Source organism: Sebastes fasciatus, chromosome 7, assembly GCF_043250625.1.
Source record: "Sebastes fasciatus isolate fSebFas1 chromosome 7, fSebFas1.pri, whole genome shotgun sequence".
NCBI lineage: Eukaryota > Metazoa > Chordata > Actinopteri > Perciformes > Sebastidae > Sebastes > Sebastes fasciatus.
Window position 1 is genome coordinate 28189978 of NC_133801.1, and position 18922 is coordinate 28208899.

At 41.5% G+C, this 18922-nt stretch overlaps 1 protein-coding gene across 2 annotated transcripts in view; it reads left to right on the forward strand.

Moving 5' to 3' along the window:
• The first annotated feature begins 1613 nt into the window (after window positions 1–1613).
• The window catches only part of sorl1 (sortilin-related receptor, L(DLR class) A repeats containing), a 96025-nt gene continuing 78716 nt past the window's right edge, over window positions 1614–18922 (forward strand). Inside the window, exon 1 of one of the 2 annotated variants that reach the window (XM_074640088.1) lies at window positions 1614–2044. In XM_074640088.1, the coding sequence (XP_074496189.1) occupies window positions 1682–2044 (363 nt within the window). In that variant the 5' untranslated portion in view covers window positions 1614–1681. The remainder of the gene's footprint in view (window positions 2045–18922) is intronic. The other variant, XM_074640087.1, reaches the window with a different exon arrangement.

Here is an 18922-nt window from a genome sequence, read left to right on the forward strand (position 1 = left end):
AACACTGGCAAACAGGAATATCTACACCATACAGACTGTACTGTATACTGTCCAGCAGATAAACTAAATATACAGAGTGCATATACAGTATACAATATATTCAATGGTCAGATAGGAAATAATATGGACTTAAGAGAAATGGAGAGTAATTTTGTGTAATGCAATGACTTTAATAATGATGTGACGATGGCATCTTGATTCACTAGAAACAAATGTTAAATGGATTTGCACTTATATAGTGCTTTTTCTAGTCTTCCAACCTTTATACTACATGTCAGCATTCACCTATTCATTCATACACTGGTGGCAGAGCAAGGGGCCAACCTACCCATCAGGATCTAATCTAAAAACTCATTCACCCACTGATGGCTCAGCCTTCTGCAGCAATTTGGGGTTAAGTATCTTGCTCAAGGACACTTCGACACAGGCGACCAGAGGAGCCGGGGATCAAACCACCGACCTCCAGATTGGTGGACGACCTGCTCTACCTCTGAGCCATAGCCGCCCCAAACAAACCACAAAGATAATCCATACTAGTCTTGAATGAGGTCACTCCAGTTTCTAAACTGCATAGTTCAGAGCTGAACCAAATTTATTCAATTCAATTCAATTCAAACAACTTTATTAATCCCTCTAGGGGCAATTGGTTTTGAGCAGCTTGTACATAAAAAACTTAGATAAAACATAGTGACACACAAGAACAACAACAACAATATATGTAAGCTAAATAAATATATAAAACAGGACCCAAAACGATTACTGATGTAAATTAGACTAACTAATCAATAAACAGACTGAACAAGAGCAACAGAAGGATCAGTCTAATAAAGGATAAAATGATCTGTGATGGTAAAGGATAAAAGTCCATAAGAAATATAAAATCTAAGGAGCATTCAATAATCTGATTTAGGAGCCAATATGAATTTGTCAACGGTAAGAGATTTTACCATACTGTTTATATACCAATAATAATAATCATAACAACAATACAGTAATAATAATAATAAGTGAATTAAATGTGCATGCCTGCACTTCAAATGCTCTGTTGTAGTTAGATCCTTGTAATAAAAAAGATGTGTTATCATAACTGAGGTTTGTTAAGAACTTTGTGTAAGATACACGAATTTAATTAATTTGCTTATAGTAATCATCCTGAGAGGTGGCTATAATTTCCCAGTTTTTCACATACCAATGTCATTAATTCGTATTAAAATAAGTATTTAGTATTCCTTTTCATATTCTGTTTTATTTTTTATTCGTGTTTATTTTCGTGGTCATTTTTATTTTATTTATTTATTTATTTTGCACAATTTAGGACTATACAACATAACAAAAAAATAAATGAATAATATAAAGTGCAGGAAGAGGCGAAAAACCCACTGGTCTTAGCTGAAGCCTCAACCTAGAGACAAGATTAATATAAAGAAATAATATGACTACATAATGACACAAGAGAATCACACATGACTGTGTGATTCTCTTGTTCTTTTGTCTCAATAAAAAAAAAAAGCCATAGTGTGGGGACTTGTTAACTGCCTTTGTGTGTTAGTAGAAGCAGTCTCGACATTCCCACGGCTTGTGAATGCAGCACCAGAGGACATCATCACCGCCAGTAGAAGGAGCTCTTCTCTTCAGTCTCTACCGAACAGCTAACACACCAACCAGCCAAACATACACAAACATGGCGATAGCACCAGCAGGCAAGATGCAGTCCTCTCGTCGGTGCTCGCTATATCTTATATTAGTCCTCTGGCTTGCTGGAACTAATGCGTCGAGCCTTCCTCGTCTGCACACGGAGCAGCAGCAGCGCTACATGCTGCCGCAAAACAGAGGCTTTTTCACAATAAATAAGGATTTAGCAGCCGGAGACGGAGATGGAGGAGGAGGTGGAGGAGGAGCAGGGGGCTCCAGCGCCGCCGCGGCTCCAGCGCTGCCTCTGGCCGCTCGCAGTGCCTCTGAAGGCGGGTCGGACTCCGGCGCCTATCCGCAACACCGGAGCCGCCGGAGCCCCGGTGAATCCGCCATGCCGAAGGTGTACGGCCAGGTAAATGTTGTGCATCACATCACCTCAGACTGCCCTTATAGCTGGCAAGGATGTCTTTAAGATATTACGCAAGCCCCCAGTCACTGTTGTTTTTCTAAGTCACATCATCTTCTTGCACCTTATGCAGTAAGTCCTGGTTGTGTTGCATGTGTTATATGGAGAGAAAAGGTGCCCTGTTTAACCTCAGAGCGATATAATAATCTATCTAGTGAACACAACAAGACAGTGGTGTTTGTCGAGTAGCTACATACCGTTACAGCTCACTAAACATGTACAGAGATGAATGTCAACTCATGGCAACCTGTCTGTGGCAGCTCCTGAAGCAGATATAGGGCCTACATGAATGACAGGAAAAGTATAAGCATTGCAGGTATTACCTAGATTACATGTATGCCGAAGTTACAAGGAAAGCCTTGATATTCTGAAAACCTACTTGTGTTGGTGCTACCAGGCGTGTCTGTAAACCGAATTATATATTTTTATTTATTGTCCTTTATTTAACCAGGTTAGTCCCATTGAGATCAGAGATCTCTTTTACAAGAGAGACCTGGCCAAGATAGCAGCAAGACAGTTATAGTGAAACACATAGATTAACAACATTAAAACTTGCTCATACAAAACACTTGCACACAGACAACCTGGACTGCAGCCATTTCACCAGAGCTTTAAACTCATTCAAGGTAACTAAGTTTTGAAGTTGAAGATCAGATTGTAAATTATTCCAAGCATTACGTGCTGAAAACCTAAAAGCTCTGTTTCCCAATTCAGTTCGTACTTTGGGAACAACAAATTGCAAAATGTCCATAGAACGAAGATTATGACTTCAATGTTTTCCTTTTTAAAAGAGAAGACAAGTAGGAAGGAACTATCAAACGTGTCAATAATGCAAGGCCACATTTCTTTTTAAAGGTCCCATATTATGCTCATTTTCAGGATCATACTTACATTTTGTGTTTCTACTAGAACATGTTTACATGCTGTAATGTTCAAAAAAACCTTTATTTTCCTCATACTGTCGGCCCGAACATGCCTGCATTTACCCTCTGACTGAAACGCTCCGCTTTAGCGCATTTCGACAGAATTGCGACGAAACTGCAACAGAATTGCGTTGCTAGGCAACAGCTTAGGTCCATGTGTACTTCCTGTCAGCTGATGACATTCACATTCACTGCAACCAGGAATAAACTTGGACACATTTAGAATGTTTACGTTTAAATCTGTGTAAAGGGTCTAAATATTGTATATTTGTGACATCACAAATGGACAGAAATCCTGACAGCTTGTTTCAAATACAGAGTTTCTGAATACGGGCTGTGTGTATTTCCCTGTGGATTGAGCGTTTTGATACTTTGACAGTATTTATATATGACTTAACGCTGCTTTATAATAAGAAAACATGAAAATCTCACTTTTTTATAATAAGGGACCTTTAAATAAGGTTAGGTGTGGAGGTTATAACCTATTAGTGCTAGCTCCAGGTCACTAACCCCATTCTAAGCAAACATTTTTCTCCTGATTTGTACCAGTCTGGCAGCCGCTGCCATTGTTTGTCACCCTAAACTGGCTGTATTTGAACATATTCAACTCTCAGGAAAAAAGCACTTTGTTGAATTTAATTGCATTTCTTTTTTTTTTGGGAAATCCATGCTTGGTAGCACAGTTCTCCTCATCCCCCTTGTCCTTGTTCAGTATGACGCAGTACTGTTTTGCTGAGGAACAGTCAAGAGTCCAGTGTTGGTTGAGCACTGGTGTATGATTATCGGCTGTGGTGCAGACATTACCGCTGGTAGAGCGTTGTCATTCATTACAAAGACAGCTCATCCAGTAGTCTTGACATCTCGCGCTGGACTGTTGCGCTCTCCTTGCCTTCCGGCATTATGAAGCTGTTGAACACTCTCAAGACAACATCATGCGAGAAGAAGTGTAATGAAATGTCTCTGAACAAACTGCAGCAGTCTCAATGAAACCTGATTGCCTGGGAAAATATGTTACCACCTCCAAGTGGAGAAAAGAAAGTCAGAGTTAGGGCAGCGTCATTGTGAAACTTTCAGAGGGCTGAACTGGTCTGGGAACCTGTACACCACACAACACAGATTGGCCAGAATTGTAAAGGGGAAATGGATCTGTGCCTCAAAAGTTAGAGCTTTTCTGCAATGGATAGAAGGAGGGCTGAAACGATTAGCTGATTCTCAGACAATTTTTGAAATTACTTATCATTAATTGATTGTTTTAAAGCTTCGGTAGGCAAAATGTTTTTGGCATCATTGGGCAAAAATTCCATAATAACCTTTCAGCATATTGCAATTCAATTGTTCTGAGAGAAAACTAGACTTCTGGCTTTTCAGGCTTTAGAAAATCTAGCCTGTGACGGGAGACTATGGGTGTTAATAATTAACCGTTAACCGACATTAAGCATTTTAACCGATTAACTATCGGTTAAAAGAAATGTTAATAATTAATTAAAAAGCTGAGAAAAACCCGTCACTTTAAGGAGAAAAGCTGGTCCACCTTAAGAGCCCACCTTAAGACAGTCTGAGCCGGAGAGATACAAGAAGTTGGCTCCCGTCTATCGCTCGCTTGAGCGGAGCAAGTTGTAGCCTCGTAGCATTTATTCACCGACAAATAACACACACTGTCTGCTGCAGTACACTACAAGATGTTTCTGAAAACAATGGAGGCGGGAAATAGTCATTAACGTAACATCATATTGATTCATATTTGATCAGCGCTGCCTAGTCTGACCGTTTGATCGGAGTTTGCGAGTGATTGACAGCTGCTCAGCGACGGCAGGGCTCCAGTTCAGCTCTGATTGGTTGTTTTCCTCCGGTCTGTGGAATCTTGCAGATGCCATTAGGAACATCTGAGGACACAGAGGTACATTAATTTTTTAAGATTACCTGTCTCACGCACTACTGTCAGGATATAGAGACCTTTTTATGTCATATTTGCTCCAATTCCAAGTACTTTTCTAAGCAAAAAATGCCCCAAATTCACTGCTTCCAGCTTCTCAAATGTGGACATCTGTAGTAGTATAACAAGGTAGTAAACTGAATATCTTTAAGGTTTGGTAAAACAAGCTATACTCTATGAATATGAAAAAAATAAAATAAAAACAGTGTGGGTGCTTGTTGTTATGTGTGTGGATGTCTGTGGTTGACAAACTCAGAATGAGCTTCGTATAGAGGACAAGAAGTGAGATGAGGAAGTGTTTCTCACCGTCATCGGTCTGCTGCCTCACGCTGACTGCTGCTTCCTTGTCTGGTGACACCCACAGTCCAAACACAGCTAACAGGGCAAAGAGCCTCCAGAGACTCAGATCAGGATCAGGTTTCGTTGCTTGTGAAAGATGCGACCGGCAGAGGTTGTTATTAATCGTTTGCTCGTCCCGTGTTTGTTCCCCGGCTTGTTCTCCCTGTTGGCTTGAGTAGTTATGACTGGACTTGTTAAGAAGCTTGAGCAGGCGTCATAATTAAAGATAATGGCTTGTTGTGAGTGGGGTACAGTTTGCATACTTAATCATGCATCCATTGACCTAATTTGTGGGTAACTGGCCTGGAATGAGGTTTGATAGTGGCTCTTATAAGACTGGAATAGTCAGGACTAGGATGTTTAAAAGACAGGTAGGGACTGTGGTGGTAGATGTACTTTGGGAGGCTTTTTTTGTAGTTTTTGGTTGAATCTATGCAAGGCTTGTTCCTGATTTGATCCCTATACCACCTTCTCTTTCACTGTCAAGTGTCAGTCTATGTTGTATTTGCAGCTTCGAAACGCCCTTACCCAGGTGGTGGCATAAATGTACAGTGGACACAGTAGCAGCCATCACCAAGGCAACCAATGGATGTCCTTTTCACACATACACACACAGCTTTAAACAATTGGCTGTTTACCGTCTTACATGAACAGTGGACATTTTTGAGATACTTGGTGATTGTTGCTTCAGAACAAAAATTACCAACAGTTTTAACTTGAAAGTTATCATTGAGATACATGTCAATAATAACATACTCCATATCATTTATTTTTTTTGGCATTTTGACTGCAGCTAACAATAATTCTTTCATTATCAACTAATCTGTTGATTAGAGTGCCATAAAATGGTGAGGAAACACCCATCAGAGTTCCCCAGGGCCTGTGTTTGGCATTTTTTGCTTGATAATTTACCTAAAGGGGCGCTCCAGCTATTTAGAATTTCCCTTTTATTAAGTTGGAAGACTCGCCTAGACAGTAGAGAGGTCAAAATTGATGCAGCAGAAGATAAGATATCCTGATTTTTAGTGCCCAGTATGGTTCAAGCTCCAAAAACAGATAATCCTACAATTCCCATAATGCAACTCCATATTTCGTTGCACCATCTGTGCCTGGTAAATGCCCACATCTTTCAAACTCCTTAACAGGTGCTAACTGGCTAAATTTTGGTAGCAGTTGTTGAACTAGCTTGCTTAACAGCCAAATTTTTTTTTTTTATTATTATTGTCACAGTCGATTTCACAGGGAGTACGTGATTAGTTGAAAGGGTTGGTGAGTGACAACACCAATGCCATCAAATGTGACGGTATGAAATAAAATGTGTCATTCTGAAAAGTGGCAAATTGTTGGTTCATTTATATATTTTACACAATTTAGACAAATGATTATTTTAGGGCTGTCAATCTAATTAAAATATTGAATCGCATGATTGTCCATAGTTGATCGAGATTAATCACAAATGAATTGCACATTATTTATCTGTTAAAAATGTACCTTTTAAGGGAGATTTGGGAGTGGGAACATGGGAGTGGACAAATATGCTTGCGTTATGCATGTATGTATGTATTTATTATTGGAAGTCAATTAACAACACAAAACATATATATATTGTCCAGAAAACCTCACAGGTACTACATTTAGCATAAAAAATATGCTCAAATCATAACATGGCAAACTCAAAACAGTTTTTCCTCACCAAAATTTAAAGTTAATAAAAGTTCTGAGTGTTATTTAGCCTCCTTTACGACATACTATTATGACATGGTTGGTACCAATAGATTCCTTACACCTCTGACTGAGTCAGCAAAAACTGAGGGAAACTTTGTGAAGATGGAACCTATTGTAGGGTTGTTGTGTCATGTGGAACACTGTGTGTAGTTGATGTAAAACCTTTGTCTTCCTGACCTAAGGTATAACACGCTTGGTTGTGTTGAATTAATCGGCCTTTTAGTTCCTAAGCTGTATTTCTGTCTCTCTGTGTTAACATCTCACAGAGCCGTTTAGAAAATAAGACTGGTTCAGGGGTTCAGCTTGCTGAGCTCGCTACAGGAGAGGAGCATCCTAATGACAAGTCAAACCGCTTTAAATCCTCATATCTGCTGTTCTCTCACCAGCTGTTGTTGTTGTTGTTGTTCAGAGACAGTGTCACTGCTATTTCTGGCCTCCTGTTGTTACAATTACCCCTCTTAATCATCATGTGCTCACTCTACTGTGGAGTGTAAATAAACAGTAAGAAGCCACTACATGAGTATGCACAAATTTGTGCTGTATGTTGTGGTATGTCAAGAGATATTTCTATTTTTATCACCATCTCCAGGAACATTTCATTCCAAAAACGCAATTTCACTCGAAATCCCTAAAGCTTACATTAAAATGAATCTTCTTATTACCCATTAAATCTGAATTTGTATTTGATATCACAGAGAGTGATTCAACCTGTGGCCCCTTCATTAAAGCATCCATGCAGCTTTTAAAGACATGGAGTCTGATAGTTCTTTGCTTGCAAAAAGTGGGAGGAACTGGGTCAGGCCACAACAAGGAAGTTCATATCAGACTGCAGCAGCACAATTGCTGTCCAGTATCCAAACGTTAGCTTCTAATTCCCGGAAGTATGGAATGCATAAAAGCATATTGATGACAAACATTCGAGAGAGCTAAACACATTCTGAGCGATGCTCTGCAAGTCAACATTTGAGAGCACACAGGCACGGGTACTCGGCGCGGAGCAGAATTAGATTTGAGCGTGCGATCTCGATAATGCGTATATGCTCGTATATCTGATTCTGTTCTCTCAAGTTTCTCCAGCTGTTTTGGCAGCTTCTGTGCACTTGAGATCACATGAGGTCACTAACCGAGTTAAAGTCCGCACAAGAAAAAAAAGGAGAGTGTAGCCACAGCCCAATAATCTGTGCCTTTGTGCTCTCGAAGGTTGCAGAGTTGCAGACTGTGTGGCGATCAAATTTGTTTCAAATCTTCTGTCGTCGATATTAGGGATGGTAAACTGACAATAAGAAATTTGACCGATCAGTTAAACTGTTGAAAAACAGTATTTAAAAAAGAACCTTAAAGGTCACATGAGCCGAAGTTGATGCTAACTTCGGGGCTAACCCCCTTCACTTTAATCAGCAGATGGAAAGCAAGACACAGGAACTTGTCTTGAGCATAGACTGTATATAAGAAGTGAGCGTAGTCACTGTGACGTCACCCATTGGTCTGTGGACTGCAGTTTTGAAGCCTTGAGTTCGCCATCATTGTATATGGCCGTCGCCATGTTAGTTTTTTGCATCCAGAAGTGACACGAGAGGGTGGAGCTAAGTACAATCTAACGCTGAATAAGACATTTTAAGACAACTAATTTCTTTCCCAAACTGAAAACACACTGTGAAAGGGTTAAAGTTGTAAGACGAGAACACAGACAACTCTCAAACCGAACACCGCTGTGGTAGCGACCTGTCAATCACAAGGTAACCACGCCCTAAAGCATCCCCTACTTTATGGTCTATTTGACTCTAAATGGGACCATAATTTACTAAATGGACATCATGCTGTATTGAAGAAGACTTGAAACTAGCAATTGAGACCATAAACTCATGTTTTAAGTGGTTGGAGGACTAGAAAGGCGTTATATAAATGCACAAGTCCATTTACCTTTTAAAAACAAAGAAACTCAAACAACCTGCACTCATGGTGCCTGGTATCTCCTTGGCAGCTGTAGCCTGTGTAGTTACATAGCAACAGCAGCTACACACAGAAGCTATGCTGTAACCCCTTTACAGTTCACCAGCTCATCACCAAATAGTCTGCCTGCAGTTTGGTGCTGTGCAGGTAGCATACTGTTCTCTTGTCTGACGACAGTTTAAGAGCGTTTTCTGCTGAAAACAGCTGCCTGCTGCGGCTGAAAACGGCACTGTCAGAGCAGTGAGACTGAACCAAAACAAATCAACATCAGTTTAAGTGTACGCTATATTTAGAATATTTCTGTCGCTTTAGTATGTCGTCAGACAGCCCTTTCCGATGGGGAATTGAACTGAAAGTGAAACTTATCTATGTTCTCTTCAAAGTCACAAGACTCCGTACACAGTATAGATAGATATTGAAATATAGAGTACACTTACACTGATATTGTTATTTTTAGGTGAGACTTTCTTTTAGGTGGCTAAAATACGCTTCCCCCATCCACAGCAGTATCTCCCTTGCTTGCACAACCGCCATCTACTGTAGGTAATACACTGACTATTAGGGGTGGACAAATCGATTCACCTATGCATTGTGATTTTGAAATTGTTTTTTTAATGCCAGAATCGATATATTTGCATCATTTGAGTCTATGCGGAGGTAGAAGGAAGTTACCACTTTTATTGCTGTAGTCTGAGTAACGTGATGTCATATCCGTTCCGTATCCGTCACCAAAACAAACGACAACGAGCCGAAACTACAAAGCAGAAAACGGCGGAGGGTCTGCGTGGATACGACCTTCACCCTCACATATTAAATCCAAAGTGGTAAACACTACACAGTAAAGTATGGAAACACTTTGGGTTTCACACATTGTCAAGAAAAGCAGAGCTAGACATCACGGCTATAGCTGCATGCTAACTCTGTCATGGACAGGAAACGTTATCGTATCGGTCAAGCCGGCCGTCACTCTCATTTCCGTGGTCAAATGGGCCGACGCTACAACTGTAGAGCACCCATATACTTATATTTATGTTTAATGTATTCAAACGGCCCCGATGGAGCTGACCATGGATGTATAAAGAGAACGGAGCTGACGGGAGAGCTAGAGATGACCTTGGCGAAGTTAGCGGAAGTATACATGTCTGACTACTTCTGGTTTTCAAAATAACAAAGGGAACTGTATATACAAAATACATATATGGAAATAAGATTGATTATATTCACCAGAAGTATAAAACATTACATGTCCCTTGTAAATTAAGAATTAAAAAGTAAATACCACTAATTTGTGGGGAAAATGTCTTTTATTCTTTGATTTTTGGGTTACTGGAAAAAATGTAATAAATAATGCCTGATATATTTGACTTCAGGACATCTCTGACTACATACATACTAAAAATCAAACATCTTTACTGTATCAATTTAGATATTTTCCAAAGTAAAAGTCCCTAGAAGTGTTTGATTCTACTTTTTCCCATTGCCGCAATAAATCGTAATATCGGATTGCAATGCTTTAAAATTAAAATCGCGATACGTAAAAATTGCAATACATATCGAATCCGCATCCAAGTATTGTGATAGCATCGAATCGGGGGATAGGTGTATCATCCCTGCCCTACTGTCTTATGGATAAATACCTCATACAACCTCACCTCTAAACACCTGAACGATCCCTTTTAATGCTTGCGTGCCGTTTCTGATTCTCAAAGCCTTCTTAAAATTCATCACTGACTCTCACCGTAAAATCCCTGAGCTCGGGCTGGAGGCACAACAGCCGACTGACTGTGTGTGTGTGTGTGTGTGTGTGGGCCGTAACGCAGCACTTAGCTCAAGTATGAAAACATCTTCATCAGTTTTTGTCTGGTTGAGTTTGTGCAGCTGCTGTCAAGCCGTTTCCAGCAGAGCTTTCTTGGTGTGGAACAACCTTAGCCCACTTCTCATTCAGCCTTCAAGAAGAGAACTTGAATAATAGTACTCATCATTTCTTATTGAGGGCCTCCATTCCGCGCTATAACAAGCCTCGCATTAGAGCTTTGTAAACATTCAGTTTACACCTTGCTTTCCGTCAGTAAAAAAAACTTGAAAAGCACCCAAATGGGGACGTCCGCTGTCACGTTGTGGCTCAGTTGTGCTTCCTGCCTGTAGCCACAAAAATACACTGGTCACTAACAGCACAGCCCAATTTACACATGCAAACTGGAGAGTGCTCAGTGCCTGGTGAGCGAGCCTTCATTGCCTGCCAGTCCTGCAGAGATGATGTCATTGTTTGAGACTGGCTCTGCCGCCGATGCTCTCCTCTGGCCACGATGCCCCCCCCCCGTCTCCCCCCCCCCCCCCCCCCGTCTCCCCCCATCCACAGTTGAATAATGGAGAGCTCAGAGCCGAGGAGAGGGGAGGATGGAGGGAGGGGGGGAGAGTGTAGGCTAAATCCCCAAGCGTATTGTTGCTCTGTTCCGCTCCTTGGTAGTACCAGACACAGAGCCCAACTCCTTCACGCTACCAATAGGATATCAAAGTGCCAGAAGGGTGGGAAGGAAGGAAAGGAGAGGAATGCAGCAGATAGCAATAAAATGGTTTCTGTGTCTGCTGTAAAGCATGTGCTACAAAAAGATACTTTCAATTCAAACCAAAAAGTGTCATTTCCCTGACACTAGTGCAGAAAGATTCTTGTTTTCAGACAATTCTGAAAGGACAAGAGAACCTGCCTGACAACAGGTTAACCCTCTGAGACCCACAATAGACGCATTTTTGTCTTTTTTAGGGTGGTACAGGGGGGCTTTAGGGGGAGATAGCAGGTCAACAGTAGATGTCACACAGAAGTGGTGTACATCATCTGAAAGATGAGAACCTGAAAAATAAAATAAAATATGTAAAATGATTTGTTAAAGTGTATAAGGGTTTAGAACATTATGATCGAAGTATATGACTTCCAGCCCCATGCTCTATTGTGTCTCATAAGTTGTTGCAGCAATTTTTGGGTTGATACCATTTGTTACACAGATTTGGTGCTAAATTTAACCATTTTTTTCCACTCGAGAATTGATCAAAATGACCAATAATCCCTCCAAAATACCACATTAAGACACCAAGACATTGAGGAACACCACAGAAAAAGCCATGCTGTGATTTGGTATCAAAAACCTTTGACATTTTTTAGATATCTGCAAGAATTAAATTTTTTGGCGATTGGATGACGACAATTCTGTTTCGTAAACTGCTCAGAAACCCCCTTATTGTCAATCTACCTAGGAAAGCCATCCATCCTCTGAATGCTCCAGTTCTCTATTTTGTGGTTGTAAAGTTTCAAGAGGCTGTGATTATCCTAGAGGTCACCATAGGTCATTTTATACAGTGAGGTAAAATTTCAAAAAATGGTCTCACTACAATGAAATGGCTACTATGGGAACTAACATCATCACACATGAAAACAACACACACGCATTCGTTTCATATGATATGTGTCTTCACTCTAGCCCCCTAAAACTGAACCTACTAGAGCCTCTGAAAGACAGTAAAGTCAGTCTCAGGGGGTTAATGATCTCAACTTTGCTGGCAGATTTTTTTTGGTTGATGAAGAATACGATTTTAAGGCTGAATAAAAATGTACGGAACGACTCCAACACAGTGAGCTACTCTTCCAGGGAGATGATGGGAAATAACACAGACTGTAGTGTACATGTACTACACTTACCTTGGGAAGGGCTTTCGATCTCATTGTAATCAATTGGGCGAACAGCATTGTCTAGAGTCTGTTTAACTGTGTTGGTGGGGTTCAAGTTTCACTTACGTTGCTAATCCTCTGAGGAGATAGGTCTGGTCTGCACTTGTCTGGTCTGGATCACTAACGCTGCGAGAGGGTGGTTTGCCGTATCACATCTAGCTGTGATCGTGCTGTTCATGAACATTTGCCCGTGGCGATTAATATGCTTTGTGCATACTAAAACGCTGCAATTGAACATGTCTAAATGCCAAATCCCAAAATATTCAATATGCATTGATGAGGCTTTGCATAACCAGCAAAGATGCTTTTTAACTGTTGTCAGACAGTCAATTGAAACCCTGCAGCTAGACTAGACCAGAGGCTTTTTATTTGGATCCAAGCTCAAATAAGGAATGCAGCCAGTTTCTCAGTTGCATGTAATGGCTTGTTAGTGAAAGGAAAAGCCTCGCTCTCCTGCTTGGGATGTGACACAGATAAAGCATGTAATAGGGTATGCACAATTATGGCCAAAATGATAATCACTCAATTATTTTGATCAATATTGAGATCACCATTATTTATCACGATTATCATAGATTTTTAGGGAAAAAATATTTTTTATTACATCTCATTCACACATCAATGGCACAGCCTTAGGGAGCAATTTGGGGTTAAGTGTGTTGCTCAAGGACATTTTGTAGGGTTGTAGTAGGGCTGTTGTCGGGCTTTTCTTTTTGCCAAAAATTCAATCGGTGTGATTGCGAAATAAATAGCTGGATACTGGACAGAGCAGGTCAGGACTCCTCAAAGTTTTTCTTGTAAGGTAATCAGGGATAAATGAATTATGGATATTTAACAAGTAAACAGTAATGGCAAATACATACACCTTTTATTTGAAAATAATAAAAAGTGCAACCTCAGGACCTGGTGATTCAGTTCTCAAGATACAAGGCAGTGCACAAATAAAATAAACCAACTTCTATTCAAGTTGAATGAACAGTGGTTTAACCTATATACGTTTTTGTATTGTATTTAGGATGAGCCAGTGCAGATGTAAATCTCGCTCCCCTCATACCACAGAGGGGGGAACTATTAAGCTGGTGATAAACTCACTGTTCCAGTCTGCCGGCGCTCAAGGTCTGACTATGGAGCAACCCATCATAAAAATAGAGAAATCATTCCCCTCTGCTGCACTCTGACTCGTTTGCTGCCGGGTTTACTGAATCCTGTCTGTTCTGTCGGGTATGACGGGTTTGCACGAGATAGCTTTTGGGGGAGACTGCCTGCATTCTGCGTGTGAGCGTGAGAGAGACTGACAGAAACCATGGCGGTACAGTAGCCTTGTTGGCTGCCTGCGATGTGCTTGACTTCACCTCCTCCCTCTAACCCCCCCCCAAATCCCCAAGTGACCACAAAGCTGTCGCAGAGATTGATGGATGGGAGCAGATGAGGAACACCTCTCTGCCACTTATAGAGCCACCTCTGGACTACCCGCCATGTTGTCGTGTGTGAGGGGGGAAAAAAAGGAAAGGAATCAAACAGCACAGGCAATATGCTGAATAAGAAGTATACCATGACCAATACTGAATTCTTATAAGCTGTGCATTATTGTCGAACAAATGCACAGCTCTGACATCATCAGTGTCCTAAATTGATATGCATAGATGAGAGGTGTTTCTTTTCAGCTGTTAAGGCTACACTTTGTTAAAATAGTCTTATAATTACATAAATTAGGTATCACTGTAAAGCTGAGACTCTTGGGGATCCAATGAGCCCAACCGTATTCATGTGTGATGATGTTAGTCCCCATAGTGGCCATTTCATTGTAGTGAGACCATCTTTTTTAAACTTGACCTCACTGTATAAAATGACCTGTGGTGACCTCTAGGATAATCACGGCCTCATGAAACTTTACAGCCACAAACTACAGACCTAGAGCTTTCAGAGGATGAGTGTTCGTCAAGGTCTTGGTGTCTTAATGTGGTATTTTGGAGGGATTATTGATCATTTTTATCAGTGGTGCGATTTTGAACAGAGCTTTGGGAGTTGTGGTGTAAAACACGCCATTGCCACCAGTCAAAACAGGTGTCATCAAATCTACCAGGTATCAGGATTGGAACTTTAAAAAAACCCGTCTGGATGTGCACCTCGGAGTGCAGACTGCCACAATGGTGCATCGTGTGCAGTCACACATTGGAGAAATTCTTTCCCAAATGAGTAGTCATCCGAAGAATTCAGCACTGTTTTGCAGCCCATTTTATTGAGTTAAGTAATTCAGAGTATTTAAGTATTCAATGTTGGATCTCCTGTTCCAGAGTCAGACCCACAGATGAATTCTCAACCGACCGTAAACACTGCAGCTGTAAATGTGTGCGGTGTCAGTAATGATGTACTTGCATACACAGTGCGTTGTGCATTTGAAATCTTAAATGGACCACAAAAATGTTGTAAAGTGGAGCTCCCTGTCTTGGTCTAAATCTAAGGAAAATGACTGCTGTTGGTCTAATGTGCAACTGTAATGCCTTGGTGTGGCCTTGTGTGCTCCTGTGAGGAAGGTCAGTTTAGTTAGAAGGAGAGCTGTGAGACTATAGTTGTGAGCCAAACCACAGAGTCTGTTCTCTGCAGGCTCAGAGTAGCAGTTTATGGAGCTTATCACAAAGATGCTGTGTTGCATAAGAGGATAACAGGGAGCTTTTTATGGTATACAAATGTACCTCATTATGGTGGAGATAGCCCGTGTTTAGTGGTGCCGTCTCCATTTCGAGCCGCTACTGCACCTGTGAACAGGACAGTGATCATCTATGGATGAGCCCTTGCACCGTTGACTCTCATCATGCTACAATTTGCTGCAACCAGGCAAATTGTTTCCATCTTCACAGTCATCATCATTCTCTAGATTCAGCTGTGTCAGTCTGCGGAGCCGCTGGCACCCTTTTGGCCCGCGCGCACCGCGGCCATCGAGGCCTAAAATGCAGAGATTTACTGCTGCAACACCTCGGCCTGAGAGACAGCCCTGGCTTTTACTGAGGCGGCCCTGAGGGAGGGAGGCAGACTGAGGGAGATGGAGGGGGGGAGGAGGAGGAGGAGGAGCGGGAGGCTGATGACTAAAGCAAGAGCTGGAAAAGAAAGTTGTGTATCAGTGAAGCTGGCTTCACGACAGCGTCTCATAATCGTTTCTTTGTTAGAAGCTACATGAGGAAAAAGGTTAAATTTCTGGCAACATGCGGTCTAGTCCTACATGGTGTCGGCTTTGCTGTTGACTTACTACGACGTCAACATCATGCTAAAAGGAAACATCCACACTTAAAGCTTCAGTAGGCAGCAGTGGCGGCCGGCCAATAGAGGGCCACGGGGCCTGGCCCAACCCACCTTGAGCCACCAAAAAAAAAAAAAATATATATAAAATTATTAATTCTAAAAATTCTAAAAATTGTCAATATGTGTGTTTTTGACCTATGGAATATACCCGTAATATTTGTAAAATAGGATAACTGCGCCAAATATCTGCTTTCCTCCTTGAACTCTCTGCTAGTGCACCTCTCAGCTGCTCTGCTGCACGTGCACTTTCTGGGGCCAAATGGATTTGGCCCAAGGAAGGCGGGTCTAATAAGCAGTACAGCCAATCACTGATTAAAGATATATGATTACAAGCATGAATGACATACAATTCATCCAATCAGCGGCGTAAAAAAGACTTCCAGGAGGGCCAAACTGATTTGGCCCATGGTGTGCGCGCGCACGTTCACGTGTGTCTCTCTCTGTTCTCGTCAGGGCTCATGTCAGTTCTCGCGTGATCTTGTCTTCTCGTCTCTCGCTTCTCTCCACTTCTCTTCTCTCACAGCCCATTTTAACGGCATGACAATGGAACAGCCAAGCACTAGTAGCGCTACTCTTGCAAGACTCAAAAATAAATGATAAAAATGTAACTGCAAAGTAGTAATGCGTTTTTGATACCTTTTTTTGCATTGAATCGTACTAGGATGTTTGTTGAAATTGATTGGCTCTACCCAAAAAAAAATAGGCAGTATGTTTTTTGTCATCATCGGGCAAAAATTCCATAATAACCTTTCAGCATATTGTAATTCAAGTGTTCTGAGAGAAAACTAGACTTCGGCACCTCCTCATGGCTCTGTTTTCAGGCTTTAGAAAATTTTGCCAATCACAGGTCATTTCAGAGAGAGAGCGTTCCTATTGGCTGTGCTCCGGCTGGTGGGCGGTGCTTGGTATTTCTTCAACAGATCTCAACATGGGTGCCGGGTCACAAAGTTTCTCATTTTACAGCTAAACAGTACACTACAAGATGTTTCTGAAAACATTTGAGGAGAGAAATAGGCATTACAGTAACAGAATATTGATTCATATTTGATCAGGGCTGCCTAGTTTGACCGTTTGGTTTGCGAGTGATTGACAGCCGGCTCTCATAGACGGCAGATGGACAGCAGACTTCAGATCAGCTCTGACTGGTTGTTTTCCTCCTGTCTGTGAAATCTTGAAGATGCCATTAGGAGCACCAGAGGACACCGGAGGACACAGAGGCACATGTTTTTTTTTTCAGATTAACTTTCTCATCCACTACTGTCAGGATATAGCGACCGTTTTATAAAAAGAACATTTTTTAATCACATTTGCTCCATTTCTACCCACTGCAGCTTTAAGTCGTCTTCGTCTTTCACTTATATATCATCAATCTCTGATGTTTGATGCTTTCCAGGAGCTTTTTTCGAGATCAAGTGTTGTTATTTTCCAGAATCCCCACTAACACGCCCGTTGTTAACAACCAAAATACAATATGTGTTGGTGCTGCTGTATTGCTTTATAGATTTTGGAGGCCTCTGTGGGTGGTGATATTAGTGTCTCCGCCTTTTTCTTCGATGCACTTCTTGCCTTGTAAGATTATTGTCTAATGTTGGTGCAGGATGGTTAATCCAAACCCTGATGTTAACAACATTACAGGCTGCACTGCCAGCAGCTGTTTGAAACGTTTCAGGCTGAATATTTGATCAAACTCCTGTTCCTCATGCCATCGCACTGCCCAACGTTTCAGCACTGTCATCCGCAGCATTGTTGTGATAGCAGAAAATACAAACCAGAACTGGGTCGAGGGTTGCGTCGGATCACAGCTGACAGGGGGGGGGGGGGGAGTAAACTTGTTGTTTACTCCACAGTGTGAGTCGGTAGGAAAGTGCAGAAAAAGCCTTTGAAGCAAAAAAAAAAAAAGAGCTCTTTCAGAAGAAGCCTGCCCCCTCGCAGAATCATCAATAAAAGATAAGGAAGGGAAAGCAGCAGGGAGATGAGATGGGGATGCAGTGACAATGAAAAAGATTAAATGGCCTATTCATTTTCATTGATCTACGTGCCTGACGGGAGGCGCACTGAGTGGGGAATTACAGTAGTATGTGTCAAGTCATTGTTTTACCCACCCTTTACATGAAAATAAGACAAGCTGCACCTTCACATATACTGTTAGAGCTGGATTAGCCAGGTGTTTATGTGGTTAAAGGAAAAGTCAGTCCATGTTATTATCTTTATATTGTAATTATATTTTTCTTATTGTCAGCTAATCTTATTAAAAGACCAAAACCAACAATGAATTGAACCATAATGAATACATATTGACGTGTGCTGTCTCAGCTGTTGCTATGGAGAGCCGCCGCTCCCTCTGCAGCAGCGGCGGCTCTCCGCTCTGTTCTGAACTCATCAGCCGCTTCTGAGTCACTTCCAACCCCTCTCCATCCCCCCCGTGTTCTCCCAGCCCCCCTGGCCTACCACCACCACCTCTTTCTGAAATAGTGGCAGAAATAGGCATTACAGTAACAGAATATTGATTCATATTTGAGCAACGCTGCCTAGTTTGACCGTTTTATTGGAGTTCGCGAGTGATTGACAGCTGCTCAGAGACGGCAAGGCCCCAGCTCGGCTCTGATTGGTTGTTTTCCTCCGGTCTGTGAAATCTTGCAGATGCCATTCGGAGCACCGGAGGACACGGAGGCACGTGATTTTTTTTTTCAGATTACCTGTCTTATGCACTACTGTCAGGATATAGTGACCTTTTTATATCACATTTGCTCTAATTCCAAGTACTTTTCTAAGCAAAAATGCCCAAAATTCACAGCTTCCAGCTTCTCAAATGTGGACATCTGTAAGTTGTCTTAGTAAATATATAATAAGGTTGTAAACTGACTATCTTTGAGGTTGGGTAAAACAAGCTATTTGTTTTTAACTGCTCTGACACATACAAGCTCTACAGCGTGACG